Raw genomic sequence first — 19,911 nt, 5'->3', positions numbered from 1 at the left:
CCTTCCCCACAGTGAGGACCTGGGACCATGGTGCAGCTTTCTCCTTCCCCGCCCCCGGGCGTGTCTCCTCCGCCGTGTCGTCCGCCCGGGCGCCCGCAGGAGGAGGAGGAGGAGGAGGAGGAGGAGGCGGACGGGGACAGGGAAGACTGCGGGGGCCTGGAAGTCTCCACCGCCTACCACGGCTACGACACCTACATCGAGGACGGCCTCATCTGCCTGAAGCACAAGATCCGCAACATGGAGAAGAGGAAGGTGAGGCCGGCGCTCCACACGGACACTGTCATTCACCTGAGACGTTTGGGGGGGGGGGGGTCTTCCCACACCTCAACCTCCATCGGCACCACCGACGAGGCTCCCACTGTGGAAGTGCTTGGGGGTTAGAAGTATCTCTTATTGATAAGAACCTCAACTACGGCGATCTGCTTAAAGGGCCAGCAAAGGCTGCACTTTGAGCAAAGGTTTTTTTTTTTTTTTTTATTATTGTTTTATTTCAGCATGGACAGTGCGCTTAATGATTTTATTCTACAGATCTCATAGAGTCCCTTTTAACTTTTTTCCTCGCTCTCCCGGTAGGACAACGAAGGAAAAAGCTCTGCAAAATAAGCTGTCTATCTGGCATAATTAAAGGGAAAATCCTGCCGAAGGCTCAGTCAATATTGGACACTTTTGAGCGCCGTATTTTAAAGAGATCTGACCTTCCCTGCAGGACGGCGGTGCAGGTTCCCCCCAGCGTGAAGTGCATGCAGTATACATTATTACACTACATGCAGTATCCTTTGTGCAGTAAATGTACTTCATTTGTAGACTATGCGGTAGCACTTTCCTTAATCCTTACCAACCGGTTCTTAGTGGCAGATACTGTCAAAACCGACAGGTTTTTTTCCTTGGGTCCTGAATGTTTTATCAGCACATCCTTGTGTTCTTCTCCAAACCACGTTTCCCGTCCGGGGGTGAAGGCCCGACGGGGGTTGGCTTGTGGGACTGTTTGAGCCTGTGCGTGGTATTGAGGCGTTCTCTGCACTGTGTCCACAGCTCAAACTGGAAGACTACACCAAGAGGCTGAAGCAAGGGGACGACCTGAACAAGGACCAGACGGTGAGAGCCCTCCTCCGCCCGGGGGTCCGCAGGTGCCAGACCATGTTCACGTGGGTTTCCCCCGCCCAGAAACACCACGCCGCGTCAGGGTTAGAACGCTTCCGGCCGATGCCCCTGAGCAATCCCCTGAACCATCACACCTCCTCCTCCATGCGTCACGGTGGGAACCACACATGCAGAGATGATCGGTTCACCTTCTCTGCGTCTCAGACAGGGGGGTGGAACCCAAAATGTCAGATTTGGACTCATCAGCCCAAAGGACAGATTTCCACCAGTCTAATGTCCATGGATCGTGTTTCTTCTCCTTGGTCGTCTTCTTCTCCTTGGTCGTCTTCTTCTCCTTGGTCGTTGTCGTCTCCTTGGTCGTCTCCTTGGTCATCATCTTCCTCTCCTTGGTCATCATCGTCTTCTTCTTCTTGGTCATCATCTTCTTCTTCTTGGTCATCATCTTCTTCTTCTTGGTTGTCTTCTTCTGCTTCTCTGTCTTCTTCTGCTTCTGTGTCGTCGTCGTCTTCTTGGTCGTGTTCTTTGCAGCTGATTACTTGGATTTCTAGTGCTGGGGCTACAGTCTGAGGTGCAGTGATTTGGGGATTTGAGGCTGGTAACTAATGAACACGCCCTCTGCAGCAGTGCTTACTCTGGGTCTTCCTTTCTTGTGGCGGTGCTCCTGAGAAGACTGCCACAGGAAAGACGGTTTCCTCAAAGGATTTCATCACAGCCCTTGATGTTTTTTAGGGCTGCATTTGGCAAAACTTTCGAGGTTCTCGCAACGACAGACCTTCATCTCCTAAAGTCATGATAGACTGTGGTTTCTCTTGCGCTGTTCTTGCCATAATGTTGACCACTACAGTCCAGACAGAATAAAGGTCTTTTACCAAATAGTGCTATGTACTGTATATCCCACCCTACTGATTGGCTCAAAAGCATTAAGAAGGAAATAAATTCCACAAAGGAACACTAAAAAGGCACACCTGTAAATGGAAAAGCATTCCAGGTGACCACCTCATGAAGCCGCTTGAAAGAATGCCCAGTGTGTGCGAAGCTGTCATCGAGGCAAAGGATGGCGACTGGTTCCTGCACAGCCTCCATATGTGTCATGTCATTTTGAGGTCTTCACTCTTATTCTACAAAGTAGAAAATGCATAGATACGTATACAGTGCATACATTCAGATAAGTGTAAATAACCTACAATTAAAAGGTATGTGAATATGTAGTATGGAAAAGAAACTTATACATATGTGTAAAGATAACCAAAAACGTAAAGGTTGCTTAAATAAACAAAACATTTTTAATTCAATTTAAGTTTCCTTTCCCCAGGAGGCTGTGGGGAAGCACGAGGAGTTGCTGCACAACCTGGCATTCGCTCGAGAGATGCACAGAACCCTGGACGGCTTGACGCAGAACGTGAGCTTTGGTCCAGTAGTTTATTTCTGGGTTTTTTTTCTGCCTCGTTCCAAGCCATTCGAAACCTTTAAGTGAAGGTCAAAGAAGGTTCCTGTCCTTCAAATGGTTCTGTCCTCCTTCCCTCTGAAGATGCTGAAGGCCCAGAAGAAGGCGGCCAAGAGGGAGCAGGTGGCCCAGATGGAGGCTGAGAGGAGGCGCCTGGGCATGGTGCTCCAAGTCCAGCACCTCCTCTACAGCCTGCAGCAGGACCACATCAGGACGGACCTTCTGGCCGGACACCACCAGGCCCCCCATGTCCCCGCATCCCGGCTGCACAGCCTGCTGCAGCTCGCCGCCCTGCTGGGCGTCAAGAGGAACGACAGGCTCAGGTCCGTCTCTTTGACACCACAGGCTTTTTTATTTTTGTATGTGTCTGCATCTGTGGAATTGGGCTTTAAATTGATTGGTCTCTGCTGTGTATGAGCTTGTTGTCAAGGTTCCTCAATTTGAACCTCTGGCCATGTTGCCCGAAATGGACTCTACTGATGGTAGATGTGTGGACAGGTTGCTGTAATCAGGATGTTTATTCCGATAGTCTGTACAGCAATGTGCCAATCCTTACCCCAACAATTGGCATTAAGAAGCTGAATAGTATGAAAATGCCCCCGAAAAAACAATACACAAACGTATACGAAATGTGAGTCTATGCACGGGATAATATAAGTGCAAGGTATCAGGTCCCTATCATGTGTTGTAGTTTGGAGGAGCAGATGGAGGAGGCTTCTCTGGTCTACCTGGACCTCCTGGATGGCAGAGACAAGCTGGTGGCCGGGTCCACATGTGAGTAGGAGAAACACCCAAGTCCCCGTTTTCCCATTTACACCAGGCATTCAAATGCGATCTGGGTAAGGAAATACACGTGTTAATGTAAGGTGTGAATGCGCGCAGTGCGATGGGATCTGCCAGAGCACATCCGGAGGTGGTCTGGATCTCAGCCAAATGGAAATACAATCCACACAGCTTGGCCACATTCGGGAGAAAAGGAATCTGTCCGCAAGTTGAAAACTCTGCCTCTTCCCGCTGTGTGTGACAGGACGAAGTTGCAATCTCTCGCAAATGTAATGGGAGGAGTTTGGACTCATTCCAAAGTTAGACCACAAAGCTGCAGAACGTACTACCAGGACCAGGTGTTAATACGAAGGCCCGTGATGGGACGTCATTATCCAGATAACGGATCTAGATACAGATCCAATTTTAATGCCAGGTGTAAATGGGGCTGGTGTCTTGCCCAGGGGTTCCCAAACCAGGGTCTGTGGCCCCCTATGGACTTGTGAAGGATTTGCAGCGGTTCGGCATATACACTACTCACAAAAAATTAGGGATATTTCGCTTTCGGATGAAATTTATGGAAAATGTAAAAAGTTCACGCTACAGTGATATTATATCATAAAGGTAGGGCATTTAAGTAGAAGCATGCAATGGCGATTTCCTCATCTCAAACAATTTATTGAAACAAAAGCCAACTACAGTGGTGGGTTTACCACAACAAAAAATGTCAATGTCTCAATAACTTGTCATGTGCCCTTGAGCATCAATTACAGCTTGACAACGACGTCTCATGCTGTTCACAAGTCGACGTATTGTCTGCTGAGGCCTGGCCCCCCACTCTTCTTGAAGGGCGGCCTTCAGGTCATTGAGGTTCTGGGGTACAGAGTTACGAGCCTCTACACGGCCACTCAGCTGATCCCATAGGTTTTCTATGGGATTCACGTCTGGAGAAAGTGCAGGCCACTCCATTTGAGGTGCCCCAGTCTCCAGCAGCCATTCCCTAATCATGCGACCTCGATGAGCTGGATGAAGTCCATGAAGATGAAATGAGGCCTGTGTTGTTCAGGCAGGGGCACAATGACTGGATTAATGATGTTATTCAGGTAGTATGGCTTGTCACTGTACCATTCACAAAGTGTAGGGCAGTTCTGTATTGACTAGACACATCTGCCCACACTGTAACACCAGCACCAAAGGTGGTGGTGGTGGTGACAACATCGTCAGACCATCGCCAGACCATCGTCTGGTGACAACAGTGGCTGATGCATAGCGCTCTCCTTGACGTCTCCAACATCATTGGCGACCATCATTTCTGCTCAACGTGAATCCACTTTAATCAGACAACAGCACTGAGGCCCACTGGTGCCTCGTCCAGCGTAAATGTTCCCTGGCCCGTGCAAGACGATGCCTGTGCCTGGTGGTGTGGTCAGGTACCCTTGCAGATCGTCTAGCACGCAGACCACTTGGGTGCCTCTCACCTCCCTTAAATGTGCCTGGAGTTGGGTGGCGTTCATCATCCGGTTCCGCAGGGCACTCTTCACAATGAAGCGCTCATCAGTGTGGGATGTGGCCAAAGGACGTCCACTTCTATGCCTTTCTGTGACACTTCCAGTCTCTCTGTATCTCTGTTGCAACCTGCTGGTGACACTCTGTGACACTCTAAGGTCAGTGGCCACTTCCCTCTGAGAACATCCTGTTTGAAGCCTCGCAAGGTGAGGTACTGTTGATCAGTTGTTAGGTGTCGTCTTGGTCTCATGATGTCAAAACGTGAACAGCATGATGAAGAGGACTGTTTAAAAACCAATTCTCATTGAACCAGGAAATGTATTGGTCGATTCATGGATCAAACACCTGTTGTGAATTTTGCCGTTCAGCTCCTTGTTAGAGAACAGCAAGTTGTGCAAAAAGTACTGAAACATTGAATAGTTGGACATGTGCATTCAAAAGTTTAGAGAAGGTCAAATTAAGTTCACCTGTAAAGCACTAAAAATAGTGCATTTTTAGGTTCATCCTGAAATTTCACCCGAAAGCCAAATATCCCTAACTTTTTGTGAGTCGTGTATATATAATTTTTTTTTATGGGATTTTAATTTTCTTTTTGTTAACAAAGGTCAAGGTACATATTATATTTGTGTAGTTTAATTTATTTGCCAGAGCCTTATCTGAGAAGGGGGGCCTTGCCATAATAAAGCTTGGGAAGCCCCTTGTCTCGCCAGTCATGTTATCATAATCACATAGTTGTTCAGGTTATGTTTTTTATCACTTGGGTTATTTTGTCATTATTAATGTTGGGGAATGTTACATTAATATAATAATATTTTTTCCTACAGTGTTAACAGGAAAATGTTTTGGTTATGCGGTACTAATATCAATAAATGCATCTTCGATCCCTTAAATAACCTTTGGGATGTTCATACTATAAATGTGCTCCTAAATTCCATTCAGGTAATACACCTGACACCACTGTGGGATAGTAGAGGACAAATTTGATAAATTTTTGCTTTTTTGAAAATTTTATTTTTCCAGTTAAGCTGATGAAAGAGGAGCTGACAAGGCTTCTGCGTTGTGACTACTTCAGTTTCCCTCCTCCTCCTCCTCCTCCTCCTCCTACTCCTCCTCCACCAGCAAGCAACAAAACAGCCGTGTTGCCGGTGTTGTCCGGACTCGTCAGTAAGAACAAACTCTTTTCGTACAGTGGTTTCCTGACATGACCGGTGCAATGTTTAAAACACTGCTCTTTATAAAGGGATACTCCAGGTCTGCATGCTAACTGTGTTAGCTCCATGCATGGCTGCAGAGGGGTTCAAATAGCCTAGCTCCAGTGAAATTAAGGAAATGCACCTGCCAGCATCTAAAAAGAAGAGTTATTTAGGCAATATGTGTTCTGGCCTCTTTAAGACCAGTTAAAAATTAAAAGCCAAATATACCAAAAAAAAACAACCCATTTGGGCTATCCCTTTGATTATTTAATTGCATCTCAGTGTTGGACTTCTATCTTTGAAACACTGCATGCCTGCACTGCACTAGAAGAGTGAAGAAATAAACAGAAAATGAATGTGCAATATGAGAGTTAATTTAATGGTTAAAGTTGCTTGTTGGTCTCCCTTATCAGAATTGCCAAAGCCAGAAACGAATGAGCTTTCCAGAAAGGAGGTAAGGACAAACGAGCCGCTTCGTCCCAGATTTATATCGTTTCAGTGCTTCAGTTACTGTGCACGTGAGGATCCACTGATGCATTGTGGGTGATATGGCAGTCTCTCACCAGACCCCGCACGGCCCACACGGTGGAGAGTCCCCCCGGCCAGACCCACAAGGCCGACATCATGAGGGCCCTGAGGGAGCGGGAGCCCCCGGACTCCTGGGACATGGAGCCAGAGTCCCCCGGCCCCCCTAGGACCCCCGTCCAGAAACCCTGGAGAGGAGCCGCCACCCTCATCCCCAAAACCAAGAAGGAGGCTCCTGGTGCCAAGCAGGTGAGTCGCTCTGTACAGATGCTCCTGGTGGGGTAACACACCTGTAGAGGACGCATCTGCTCTGCTTTGTAAAAATGACATCCACGCTGGATGAGCAACCACAACGATCACAGACAAATGTCAACCGTTGATCAATGTGTCATCTTACTTATAATAACGGAGAAAAATTAGAATAAATGGACGGAATCACTCCGGGAGGAGAGACGCGGAGTCTCTAAAAATGTGTGTAAACGAACATCTTCAGACTCTTCGAATTCAACATCCATGATGCACGAAAGGGATTTCCAAAAAGAAAAAAAAGTTAATATAAGGGATTAAAATAGAGGGATTTGAGAGGTTTGAGACGCTCCCTGCAGGTTTCCTCTTGGCGCTTGCTCTATTGTCATCTGGCGGCAGCGTGTGGTACTGCAACCAGAGCGTGCGTCATGTTGAGATTTTGCGGGCGAAACCTTTCAGAATGCATGCCCAGCAGCTTTGTGCCGCTTAGAGCGTCCCCGTCCTCCCGTAGTAACTGTCCTACGTGTCTGCCCTCATGGCTTCTTAACGGACCCGGAGACGGAATGAGAAATCTACCCCGGAAAGTTCTGAAAATCGACCCCGACTACACCCGGCGTTAACATGCGTCTGGGGTGATCCGATCACAAGTGGACAGCTCTACGTACAGGTGTGAAAGCACCCAATACGCATTGAGATCCCATCGCTCAGAACTGGGCCGCATATGGCCACATTCTTTTCGCAATGTGTACGCGAATGTGCCCTGGGCCACATTGAAGCACCGCCTACTCCACCGACGTCCACAGCGTAAACGGAATATGTACTCATTCGTGTGCCAACGGTGTCGTATTAAAGTGTGAAACAAGAAGAAGCCACAACAGGCAAAATGGATGCTCATGGATGGAGCACACAGGAAACTCGCTGGAATATAATTTAATGAAAGAAAACTAACAAATACATCTGACATTAAAATGCACTGTTTTTATTTGTTTGTTCGGGGACACAGGGACGCCTTGGATCGGGACAGCCTGTTAACTTTGTGTCTTTTGAAATAAAAAATTTGTTTCATACAAATAGGAAACGAAAATCAATGGATCTTAAATAAAAACACAGGAAAACGGATACGGCGAACCGGTGTCTCGAGGAGAACTCCAATCCTGAGTTAGGTCACGTTTTAAATTTTTCCCAAATAGTTAAAAAAAAAAACCCCAAAAAACAGGAAAGTTAAATGTGTTCAACCTGAACCCTGCGCTGCGCACACTGCGCACACTGCACACGGCACCAACGTTTCAGTCTGCGCCAAGGACTTCGCATTCGGTCTTTGCAAACGATGCACGCGCTTGTCCGCATATAGAGCGGGGAAGTAAGATCTGATCACAAGCGGTTAGAGCTGGTGGGGACGCATTCTCATGCCAGGTGCGAACGGACAGACTTGGAGCTGTCCACCTCGGATCGATCACCCCCAGACCAATATTATAATAGTTATTTGGGTGTGTATGTGTGTGTGTGTGTGTGTGTGTGTGTGTGTGTGTGTGTGTGTGTGTGTGTGTGTGTGTGTGTGTGTCCCAAATTAACGATGGAATATTCTATCTCAGCAGAGAAAGGTGAGAAAAGGCAAACGGAACAGCAAGGCGGTGAGTGGAGAAGCAACCCGTTGCACGCAGCTTTCTATCATTTTTTTATATATATATTTTTTAAGTTTGTGGGATGTGTGCTGGGGAGGGCGGGGAATAAAATCCCGTCTCATCCCCCAGACAATTTCCACGGACGCCCCCGTGGAGGTGTTCGACTCCCCCTCGGACCTGCCCAAGGACCCCATCCTGAGGAAGCAGCTGCTGGACGACCTGATGACCAAGATCCACGGCTCCTTCAGCTTCATGCAGGTCTGGCTCCGCACGTTTCGGTTTCTTTTGAGGAGCGTCCTAAAAAGCACGGTCTGACGCAGCTGAACAACCGCTCCCCCGCCGTGGTGTTTCCAGGACTCCCTCCTGGAGGGCGACGGCTCCCCAGGGAACGCTCACGTCAGGCTGGGAAGAAGGGCCTCCGGCTCGCCCTCTCCTCTCGGTAACTGCTGATACATGGAAATAGAGGGCTGGGCAACATTTCGATATGTTGTTGTGAGTGTGAGCCCAAAATATCAATATAGTGGTGTATTTGTCGCAAAGATATTGTCATATTTTATTGTTGTCAATCTTACCCAGCCCTTGTATGAATGAATACGAGTGGAATGTGTTGCTTGGTGAACTTCCCGGTAAGCAACGCAGTTTCCCCAATTCCACAGCAAAGCGAGGCGTGTCGAGAAGCCCTGCTGTCACCCCTCCAGAGATGCTGCAGGTACGATCGGGTGTGTGTGTTCCAGGGCGCGAAGTACAAAGAAAATGGACCCGACTTATTTACTGGATTTATGTGAAATCGGACACATGCGTCTCAAGTCTTCCATTGTAGTTTCTACGCAGCATCAACTCCACTAGGCGGTGTCGGCGTGTAGGTGCCGTGACACTAGGGTGTGATTAGACAGAGGTGGTCTGTGGCAACGGTCATTTGTAACAGATATCCGTGACCGCTGATTGCCGCTATTGACCGATCAAATTAAGTATTTCTCAGAGTGGTGTCGGTCTCTTCCCGTCCAGTCCACCCCATTCGCCGGCAAACGCAAGGAGCGCAAAGCCAGTCTGACCAATGGGGACCAGTCTCTGGAGTCATGTGACCTGAAGCTCTCCACCGGGGAGCTCTCTCACGTAATGGCTTCATTTGTGACGCATTTATTTGATTTCCACGCGTGCGGGTGGCGCTGGTTCCTGAACGTGTCCTTCCCCGCAGGAGTCTCAGGGTGAAGGGGACCAGTCGTTCGCTCTCCCGCCGCTGTATCGCAGGGAGTCGACTGTCTCAGTTGGCCTGGAGGACAGGAGCAGACCCCTGGTAATGCTCTGCGTGGAAGTCATGTCGGCTTATTTTACCCGCTTACCCCGCTTTTACGAGCAGCTGTCAAATCAAATGGGAATTTGTAAATCTACTCCCAGTGTTTTTTTGCTCAAACTATTTTGCCTCACTAATGTCTTGAAGGTATGTGCTGGGCTACTGTACATATTTATATTGTGGTTGTGAATAGATATCGCCTGGGATTTTGTAAGATCGGGATATAGTCAAATATTGTCTTTGAGGTTGTGTTACAGGAAAGTAATGCAGTTTTCTGAACTTCACAGGCTGTTCTTGGTAGTCTCATTAATGGTGATAATATCCACATTACTCTGTCTCAGATATTTCTAACTAATACACCAATAGTTGCCCCCAGAATATCATCACCATCAACAAAGAGCCACATACTGTCCAGAGCCAACATACCCAAAATCCCATTACCCGCTTAGACCTGGAATACTCACTCTAGAAAAGGCTTTCGACTGCATCTTTACCCTGAATCGGCTTCATCTGCGCCCTCTGGTCTGTCATATTGGTCTTTAATGTCCGTGTTTCGGGGGAAGCAGTCTCCGTGCGGTGGGGTGACCCCTCGCTCGTCCACTCCCACCCAGGGACGTTCCTTCTCTACCCCGCCCACCAGGCGCACCCTGACCCCTGCACAGTTCCAGAACATGCACTCTGTAAGTCCCACCAAACTTTATCCTCATCAACCATCTCGTGTAGCCGCCAGAGTGTTGGCACCAACGACCTCATATCTTATTATTTTTTTTCTCCCCCTCTTGAGGTTTCAAAAGTCAACGGGGAGATGAACTACAAACCAGAGTCAGCCGCGTTCCCAGACGTCAAGTACAACACGACCAGCACCCAAACGCCCCCGGAGTTTGCGCCGCCGGAAGACGAGGCTCAGCCCGGTACAGTTCATTTCCAACCCAACTTGGTCTGTTAGCTGTACGGGCCGAAACGTACCCCTACCTGAATACACAAATGCCCAGCGAACGCAAAGGTCGGGTTTTGAAATTTGGACACTGGTTTAGGAATCTGTGGGGACACAGAAAACATGAGCTAATTATGCACTATAAATTAAATAAAAATGTATTTAAAACAAAAAACACTAGGGATATGAGGTTTGGGAGGCTCTGACTAGTGCACTCTGGCTGCGACGTCTGGTACTGCAAATAGCGCTTGCGTAGAGTATTTCCAGGCCCCTAAAGAAGCGTAAATTTCTTGCGTCGTGCCATTTATCATAATTTTTTTTTTTTTTTCCAGTGTTCCAGGCGGAGTACCCCGGGGCGGACGGACAAGTCTTCCTGTCCCCTGGCCGGTGGGGTCGTCCTGGCCAGTCGTACTACGCCAGAGGCTTGGTCAGAGGTAATGGATATGCGCAGTTCCCTCTTCTGCTTAGAAGAGAGGAGGTATCTGTCCTCTGCAGTCTCTAAAACCCGTCCCTCATCACCATTAGTAGAACTGGTCTCCTGTGAATTTGCTTCACCTTGGTCATCAATTTAGCCCTTGAAGGATCAGATCAATCCACAGCAAATTATTTTCAATTGTTATTTCTCTGGAATTATTAGTCGTAAAGTATTCTGACAATATTTTAGGACAAACTTGAACAGCATAATATGACAGATACTAGAAAGTATAGAGTAGTGAAGTAAAATAAAAGCGGATGGTTAGAATATGAGGACTGCAAAAGAGTGTTGAAGAAAAAATAATTGAAATGGCTAAAATGAAGCCAGCTCAACTCACTCTTCATCCTTGACCTCTGTTCTCCAGGCGGCTACGAGACGTACCGCTGTGGTATCTACTCCCCAGGCGGCAGCTTCGTCCCCCAGGCCCAGCTCCGGGACCCTGGCCCCGTGCTCTATGGAACTAGGGTAGGTACAGTAGTCCCAAGGACCCTGACCTGTTTATTCTACTGGGACGGACCCCCAACCAGCGGGAACTCTACGGACCCCGATTAATCCAGTCCTGGAGTTTTAGATATGCGGAGTATGATCTAATCCATGAATAATAACATTTTGGATTATTTGGACATATTGATTTAAAGCACAGTTAACTCTTTTTGCAAATGAAATCCCAAGTGGAGATTTGGGCTTGGACTAGTTGTTTAGAACGTTTGTTTGAATGGTCAGTGACTATACATATGGTCTGTTATTTTGACCAGGATCCAGGGTTCCAACATGGATACCGACGAGGAGCAGGAGGCGTCCGGCAGAGCTCTAATGGTAGGAACAGGACCTGGACTTCATGTCACATCCCCTTCATAGGCAACAATCTGTTTTCTCTGGTGTTTCTAGGTCTTATTGTATTTAGATGTGGGGACTCCCCTCCTAGATCTTTGAATCGCTCTTGAAGTTTGAGTCCTCAAAGCAGGTTGTTGTGCCTCTAGAGGTTGCCACTGTTGTGATTTTTTTTTTTTTTTGTCCCCCCCCCCCCCCGCAGGCTGGAGCGACTCTTCGCAGGTGAGCAGTCCGGACCGGGAGGGCACCTTCCCCGTGGTGGATTCGGGCCACGGGGACTCCCTGTCCGTGTCCACCCTGGAGGTCCCTGTCACGCCCCACGGTGGCGGCAGCGGTGCCACTCTGCTGCCTGTTCCGCTCTACCCGCTGTCGCAGCCGCTGCGCGTGGCCTTCACTGCCTCACGCACCGCCAACTTCGCCCCGGGGAACCTGGACCAGCCCGTGGTGTTCGACCAGCTGCACAGCAACCTGGGCGACATGTACGACGGCCGGCTGGGCCGCTTCACCTGCCCGGCCACCGGCGCGTACGTCTTCCTGTTCAGCATCCTGAAGCTGGCGGTCAGCACGCCGCTCTACATCAACCTTATGAGGAACGACGAGGTCATGGTTTCCGCCTACGCCAATGACGGGGCGCCAGACCACGAGACAGCCAGCAACCACGCCATCCTGCCGCTCTACCAGGGCGACCAGGTGTGGCTGCGGCTGCACCGTGGCGCCATCTATGGCAGCACCTGGAAGTACAGCACCTTCTCTGGCTTCCTGCTCTACCAGGACTGAGTGGCTCAGACGTCTCACCTCCTACCAATTCCTTACATGGACTCTGTTGATGGTCGGCCCGCATGGTCCCGATTGTTCTTTGTACCGGTCGTCGCTTTCCTTCACAGGGCTGGTTAATTAACAAAACCCATGATTTGGGACTTGTCCAAACCAATATTCCTGAAATGTCATTGTTTGGTAAAACAGTTTTTTGGATCCTGGTCCTACTGTAGCACTGGTGTTCAGGGCCACGTGGTCGCCATCTACAAGGTCCATGTTCTGAATGTGCCTTGTTTTCTCTGAATGGCTTTTTCAACGACTGACTGGAATTCTTGAATGGCGGATGAATGGCTTATTTATGGGATGAATTTCAACCAACCTTACAATAAGCACTTTGCTTTGACTGCTGTACTTGAAACTGCATTCGTTCAAAAAAAAAAAAAAAATGGGACATTGAGGAGGGAAGCAAACGGCTGTGTTCTTGGTGATGGGTTTATGGTGTTGAACACTTGAAGCCAAATTATTGCACTGACAAAGTGGTCCATTGATGTGCCTGAATAAAAGCATGAGCAGTTCAGGGTTTTATGCCTCAATTTTTATTTTATTTTTTATTTTTTTGGTGGATTGATGCTGGACATTAATGTATGTGGCTTCTTTGGTATTTTAAAGGGGACCTGTCATGGAAAACTCACTTTCAGTGCTTGTGCACATACATTTGGGTCTCTGATGGGCATACTAACACACAAACTGTGAAATAAGCCCAGGCAGATTTTTGAGAGCTGTCTGTTTCAGAAAACAGGTGGTGAAAGCTTCAGTAGAACTAGAACCTCATCTACGTAACTCCATCCACGGCCGGAGAATAACAAGCGCCGCCGGAAACTGCTCTTTGTTTCACAGACCAGCACAAATCATGCAAAGGGGAATTGAGAAGGACCATCTTTGCGGGGTGGTACAATGGAAATGTAAATACTTAAAGGTCCTGGTTTGGGGGTTTCAAATTGTGCTCACCCGAGGTAGGTATGCTGCAATGCGCAATCTGCTCTCTCTAAACAAACCAATAAAAATAGTGTTTATTGTAGATGTATTTTTTATTTTCTGGTGTTTCCCTAAAACAAATGCAAACAAATGCGGATTTCCCCACAAGCATGGCGCAAGGCAACCAAATTTTGAAATGAGGCCTTGAGGATCTATAAGGAGTGAAGATCCAGCAACACGATTGCTTATTTATTTTGAAGTTTAAGGACCGAATACAACAACCAGGAAGCTAAGCTAAAACCCCATTGGCTCACAGAACAAGGGGCCTCAGGAGGGAGGCAACACCCACTGACACACTGATCTACACAGGGAGCAGCTACGCTTCCCCGGAGGCCGCCATGTTGCACTGCCGTGTTTCTACAGTAGCCCAGAACGGATAAACCAAACACTGGCTCTTCCTCTCAGTCTAACCTCTGTAATCTTACGGGGTGGTCTATCCAGTCTTTGACCCTGCAAACGGATAATAAAATATGTATCCTGCTAATACTATCTTGCTATATCAGACTAAATGCCTCGAAATAGCTTTTTAGCATTACTTCACTAATGTTAGCTAGTCACTGTAGCTTCACCTATGGCGTTGGAAAAGGAGGGGCGAGGGGGGATTCAGGCGATACAACCTCACCGTTAGATTGCACTACATGCAGAAAATGCATTAAAATGATGCATCTGGTCAGTGGAATTGCAACGTTTTAATGTTTATTCATGTAATTTAAATGTTTTCATATTTATTTGCATAGACATTTTCATAAACATGCAACTCAAAATGCTTTACAATAATAGAAGGTACTTAAATTGTAGAACTGGTGAAGTAACAATTAAGCAAAATGAATTGAACAAAGAAATATCAACAATATACTGAGCTGCAGTAAGTTTAATTTACAGTAATGGACTTGGCAGAAGTGTAATATAAAATTCACAAGTATGTTTTAATTAGTGTATAACCCCGTGAAAATAAGAATCGTTCTGTTGCCGTTACCTTGGTATGAGACGTTTTTATCTACGTAGGGAGCGGATACGCTTAATGGAAGCTGCCATGTTGTACCGGCATGTTTCTTCTACAGCAGCCCAGAATCGGACAAACCAAGCACTGGCCCTAGAGAGGGTCTTGCGTGTTTTTGGGGAGTTTTGCGGCAACCCTGTCTTCCACAGAGGCAGCGATGTTGCACCCCCATGGTATTCAGTTGGTTTGCGATCTGCAACCTCACCACTAGATGCCACTAAATTCTACACACTGCACCTTTAAATATACTTTACTTTTGTTGAATAGTTTAGTCCATTCAATGTCCACATTTTGAAGTGATGAATTATGAATTGGACATGAGAGATCATCACTCCTGTTTTTCCATGATTACTTATGTGGAATTTTGACCAATATTTCTTATTTTGAATTGACGCCCATGCGGTCATTCGGATAAATGACACACAACACGCTTACTTTCAACGCCGGGCTGTGGTTGAAAATTGTGTTAGATAATACGTTTTTCCTTAAAATGAATAATTTATTTCAGTTAAGTCAAATCAAAATTGACTCCAAAGAAACTATTCTTTAAAGCAACAATTCAATTGTACTCGTGTTCTTTTTAAGTAAAACTTTACTTTACACTGAAGGAAAAACAACTTACAGTTTAATTTTTTTTTTTTTTAAGTGAAATGACGTTTTAGCGCTTAAAACAAATGGAAATAACATTTAAATCGTTAAATTATACGATAATTATCGATATGAAAGTGTGTCCAGAAAGACACCGGACCAACAAGGAAGAGACGCGCGGGGAGCGGGGACTCTTACTTCGAAAGGACCAGAAGAGGAAGAGGAAGAGGAACCGCGCAGCCTCGCTCTTTATTTTCCTCCCTCTCTCCTCCTCCTCCTCTCCCGTGCACAGGCCGCGGGTCGCCGCCGGTCCAACGGTACGGAACGGGTCCGGTCGCCGGCAGAAACCGGGGCAGGGAGCACCGCGCGGGCACCGTATGCGTGCGTGACATTTACGCCGTGTGGGGTTCTCTTCCTTTCTGCCCTCCGCGCAGCCATGGATCCCAACCGGATCATCCAGGCGCTGAAGGGGACCATCGACCCGAACCTCCGGATAGCGGCGGAGCAGGAGCTCAACCAGGTCCGTGTTGTTGTTTTGATCCGTTTCCCTGTCGCTGACATACATCGAGACTGTCTCTCTCTCTGTCTGTCTGTCTGTCTTTTTGTCTGTCTGTCTATCTATCTATCTATCTATCTATCTATCTATCTATCTATCTATCTATCTGTCTCTCTGCCTATCTATCTGTCTCTCTGCCTATCTATCTGTCTCTCTGCCTATCTATCTGTCTCTCTGCCTATCTATCTGTCTGTCGATCCATCGGTCTGTCTCTCTGCCCGTCTATCTATCTATCCGTCTTTTTGTCTATCTGTCTATCTGTCTATCTATCTATCTGTCTTTTTGTCTGTCCGTCTGTCTGTCTGTCTGTCTGTCTATCTTTCTGTTTCAATACCCATCCGTTTTCATTTTTTCTTTCTACCAATCAGGTTTCCCTTTCTCTCTCTTTCTGTTTATTTCATATTGCAAGACATTTCAGTTCTAAGTTCTGTTCAGGGGTTTGTTGCATATTATGTTTGTTTTTTGTACATTTTTATGCCGGTTCCACGTTTTCCCTGCAGACATTTGGGAGAACAGCACCGACAACAGACCAACAGAAAAAGGTTGTTGATGTGGGAAGCGACCTTGAGCCGGAGCCGCTTGGTTCTGTATCAACGCTCTGACAACAGGGCAGATATTTGAGGTTTCGCTCAATTGGGTCAACGCACGGTGTCTGCCAGAGTTCAACTACAGTCCTGTTATTGCGTTTTTCACATGTTTAACATTTCTTCTGACAGAGGGATCGAGATGGCAGCGAAAGTGTTGAGATACTTTCCATCACCTCAAATAATCATGATTACTTCAGATGGTTATGCAGTGACTTCATATCTCCCCAAAAGAAGGGTTCAATGTATATTTGCACCGTTTTTTTGTGGAAGCTTTTAGTTTATTTTTTCGGTTAATTGTATATTGACATTTTCTTCCCACTTATTAGTACATTTTTAGTTTTGTTGTACATTGTCAAATGTTTAAATCTCTTTGTAGGGTTTTCAGGCTTGACACGTGTGTGTCTTTTTTAGTTAATTTTTCTTATTTCTTTCCTACTTCTATTTCCTCCTAGTTTATTGTAAATAATATATCAAAGTGTGTCTGTGTTTAAAGAACTCACTCTGTGTGTTTCAGTCGTACAAGATCATCAACTTTGCCCCCACGCTGCTGCAGATCATCGTGTCGGAGCAGGTCGACTTCCCCGTCCGACAAGCAGGTGAGAGAGGACGGCTTTAAAGTCCCAGAATGTCATTTAAAACTGCAACGTTTGTTTGTTTGTTTGTTTGTTTCCCCCCCCCCCCAATATCTGGGTTTACCCTCATCTTCGCTCTATAGCTGGATTTACACTGAATATCAACAGTGCCGTCCTGCCCCCTGATGGCCATCCAATGACCTGCGTCTGGTTATTGCGTCAAGCTGCTTTCCTCTCAGATGGCAACTTTCTTCTTTCCGTTTTTCCAAAACTCACCTTTCCAATTTTGGTGGAATGACAGGGCTTGAAAGCACATCCTTCTGATAGTGTTTGAAACAAGCTCCAAAAACTTTTCTTATTTCCCTTGTTGTTGATTTTCTCCTTCTTTTTATGAGCACAATTCATTCATCAAATAGCAGCCAACGTTAATTATATAACTTCAAAGAAGGTTCCCACAACGCTGCCTAGCAGTTGCTTAGCAACGGTGGCTATCCATAGTGTAGGTCCAAAGCCTACACTATGGATACACTTTCGCAAGAGTTTAAAAATGTGAATGCGTCCCTGGGCTCCGATTGAATGCGGAAATCTCGCATTCTGTATCACAGCTTTTCGTTTGTAGAATCCGACTCTTCTTAGGAATGAATGGACTTCCCCTTTGTTCTTGTAATTTGTCTGATTCAGCAGAGCCGGATTAAGACACTTTCAAGTCACTTTCTTTTCTCAAAAATGTGCCTTCTTCTGATCCATTGATTTTAATTTCTTTTATTTTTACTCTTGGTTACTGTTCTTGCGTGTGCCTGATCAGTGGCAAATCCTTCCTTTGAATGGCAGTTTCTTACAAAGTGCAAGCTGAATGAAGGATCAAATATGGGATTTAAAATATAACAAAACAAACTCATGGATTGGTGTCTGGGCCCCAATTGTAAACTAAAAGTTTCACAATCTTGCAAAACGTTTTAAGTTTATTGCCAAATATTCTAGTACATTTTTAGCTTTGTTGTAAATTGTCAAGTTGTAGTTTTTCTCTATGACCATTTTTCTATTTTTATTCTTGTTACTTCATTATTTTTGCCTTTTTGTTTTGATGAGAGCCGCTGTGACACCACAATCACACCTGTGGGGCATGTGTAAAGTACCAGTGTCTGATATCATGTGCGCGGGCCTGTGTTGCAGATCAAGGTGTAAAACACGGCCTGTTTTTACATTTTTCCGTGTCTTACCAGCGGCCATCTACCTGAAGAACATGGTGAGTCAGTACTGGCAGGACCGCGAGCCATCCCCGGGCGAGGTGGTCTTCCCCTTCAACATCCACGAGAACGACCGGCAGCAGATCCGCGATCACGTCGTGGAGGGGATCATCCAGTGCCCGGAGTCCATTCGGTACCACTCGTTTTGGGCCTCCTTGAGGGGGGGCGGGGGGTCGGGGGGTCAGGGACTTTTTTGCGGCGCTTGATACGCAGAAAATGTGACATGACACGTAAAAAGTAGTGAGTGGTTCTCGACTGGTGGGTCCCTGTAGAAAAACCGGCCGTGGCTCCGTTTGAAGCTGAAGCTGAAGCTGAAGCTTACATTCTGTACGTCCACCACTTCAAGAGTCTCCATCTCTCTCTATAGCTCTATGTTTAATTTAGTTTGTACCGCATTTCTGACGCAAGGCTTTTTTTTTTTTTTTTTTTTTTTTTTTTTTCTTTCAAAGCGATCGTCTCTTGCTACCGTCAACCTTTCCACCTAAAAGCTCACTCGCAAACTGTTTGTGAGTGTGCGCAAAAGCATTATGGGCTGCTGCAGAACTTGCGTAATACATTCAAAACGTGACGACTTTAAAGATGAATGTCCGTCCTGAGGCAGTGTTCAGAACCAGAGCTCCTTCACTGTATAATAATGTTGATCATGGATGTGCTTAAAAAGCAATGGGTGAAATTAATAATAATGATCGTTATTATTTTTATATTTTATATAGTATATACCTTTTTAAATGTTTTTATTATTATTTATATCCTATAAAAGTGACGTAATTATGACTGTATAGAAAACTACTTAGACTAGGCTTCCCTCTGATGGACGATGGACCCCTGGTTCCCCCTCCAGGGCCCAGCTGACCATGTGCCTCCGGGCCATCATCAAGCACGACTTCCCGGGCCGCTGGACCGCCATCGTGGACAAGATCGGCGTTTACCTGCAGTCGCAGAACAGCGGCAGCTGGTACGGGAGTCTGCTGTCGCTCTATCAGCTGGTCAAGACCTACGAGTGAGTCCCTCTGTGACTGTGGCTTTCTGTAAATCCGACCTCTATTATTATTATTATTATGCCATATCACACATATTACATGGCGGCAAATCGGCGGTGAGTCATTTCTGAATAATGGCCGCTGGTCTGTTAAGAAGGACTGTCACCACCGGGACCACTACTACCTGCCTGGATTCCGCCTACATGCTAATGCTAACACTAGCTAACGGTGATGTCTTCTGGCACTACATGAGGGACGGTGGGCGACGCTGGCGCAGGAGGTAGAGCGGGTCGTCCAGTAGTCAGAGGGCTCCTTGTTAGATCCCCCGTTCCTCCTGGCAGCGCATCCAAGTGTCCTTGAGCAAGACACCGAACCCTAAAGTGCTCTCGATGAGCTGGTGTGCACCTTGCAGGGTTGTCGCTGCCATCGACGTATGAATGTGTGTATGAACGGGTGAATGTGAGGCGTGTATTGTAAAGTGCTTTGAGTGGTCGCACGACTGGAAAAGCGTGATATAAAATGCAGTCCATTTACCAATTTACATGAGGACTACAATGGACGCCTTGAAGAGCTGAATGTGGATACGTCCAGTTTCACATTAGTAACAGAAAGCAGTTTATTATTGTTGTTTATTATTCTTTTTATTGTTTTTTATTTTTA

General features: G+C 46.6%; 2 protein-coding genes across 5 annotated transcripts in view; both read left to right on the top strand.

Moving 5' to 3' along the window:
* Nucleotides 1-27: 27 nt before the first annotated feature.
* On the top strand, nt 28-12,707 carry caprin2 (caprin family member 2; the record flags this gene model as incomplete). The annotated part of the gene is made up of 18 exons (XM_080022338.1): nt 28-252; nt 1,033-1,095; nt 2,414-2,500; nt 2,630-2,868; nt 3,237-3,319; nt 5,834-5,884; nt 6,420-6,460; nt 6,562-6,780; nt 8,529-8,657; nt 8,754-8,838; nt 9,056-9,108; nt 9,405-9,512; nt 9,595-9,693; nt 10,257-10,370; nt 10,475-10,601; nt 10,957-11,058; nt 11,464-11,568; nt 12,133-12,707. 18 exons carry the CDS (start codon nt 28-30, stop codon nt 12,705-12,707), a joined length of 2,505 nt encoding a protein of 834 aa, XP_079878464.1.
* A 2,899-nt stretch (nt 12,708-15,606) lies between these two features.
* Nucleotides 15,607-19,911, top strand: part of ipo8 (importin 8) — a gene marked incomplete at its 3' end in the record, with an annotated part of 62,614 nt that continues 58,309 nt past the window's right edge. For all 4 annotated transcript variants that reach the window (XR_013844702.1, XM_080022450.1, XM_080022449.1 and 1 more), the window contains exons 1-4: nt 15,607-15,829; nt 16,967-17,048; nt 18,248-18,404; nt 19,113-19,271. Coding sequence is in view for 3 of the 4 variants with exons in the window: in XM_080022450.1 (XP_079878576.1) it covers nt 15,746-15,829; nt 16,967-17,048; nt 18,248-18,404; nt 19,113-19,271 (482 nt within the window). The remainder of the gene's footprint in view (nt 15,830-16,966; nt 17,049-18,247; nt 18,405-19,112; nt 19,272-19,911) is intronic.

The sequence above is a fragment of the Zeus faber genome (genome assembly GCF_960531495.2).
Source record: "Zeus faber genome assembly, chromosome: 21".
NCBI lineage: Eukaryota > Metazoa > Chordata > Actinopteri > Zeiformes > Zeidae > Zeus > Zeus faber.
The sequence above is the reverse complement of the archived record's forward strand: the minus strand, read 5'-3'. Positions and strand labels throughout refer to the sequence as shown.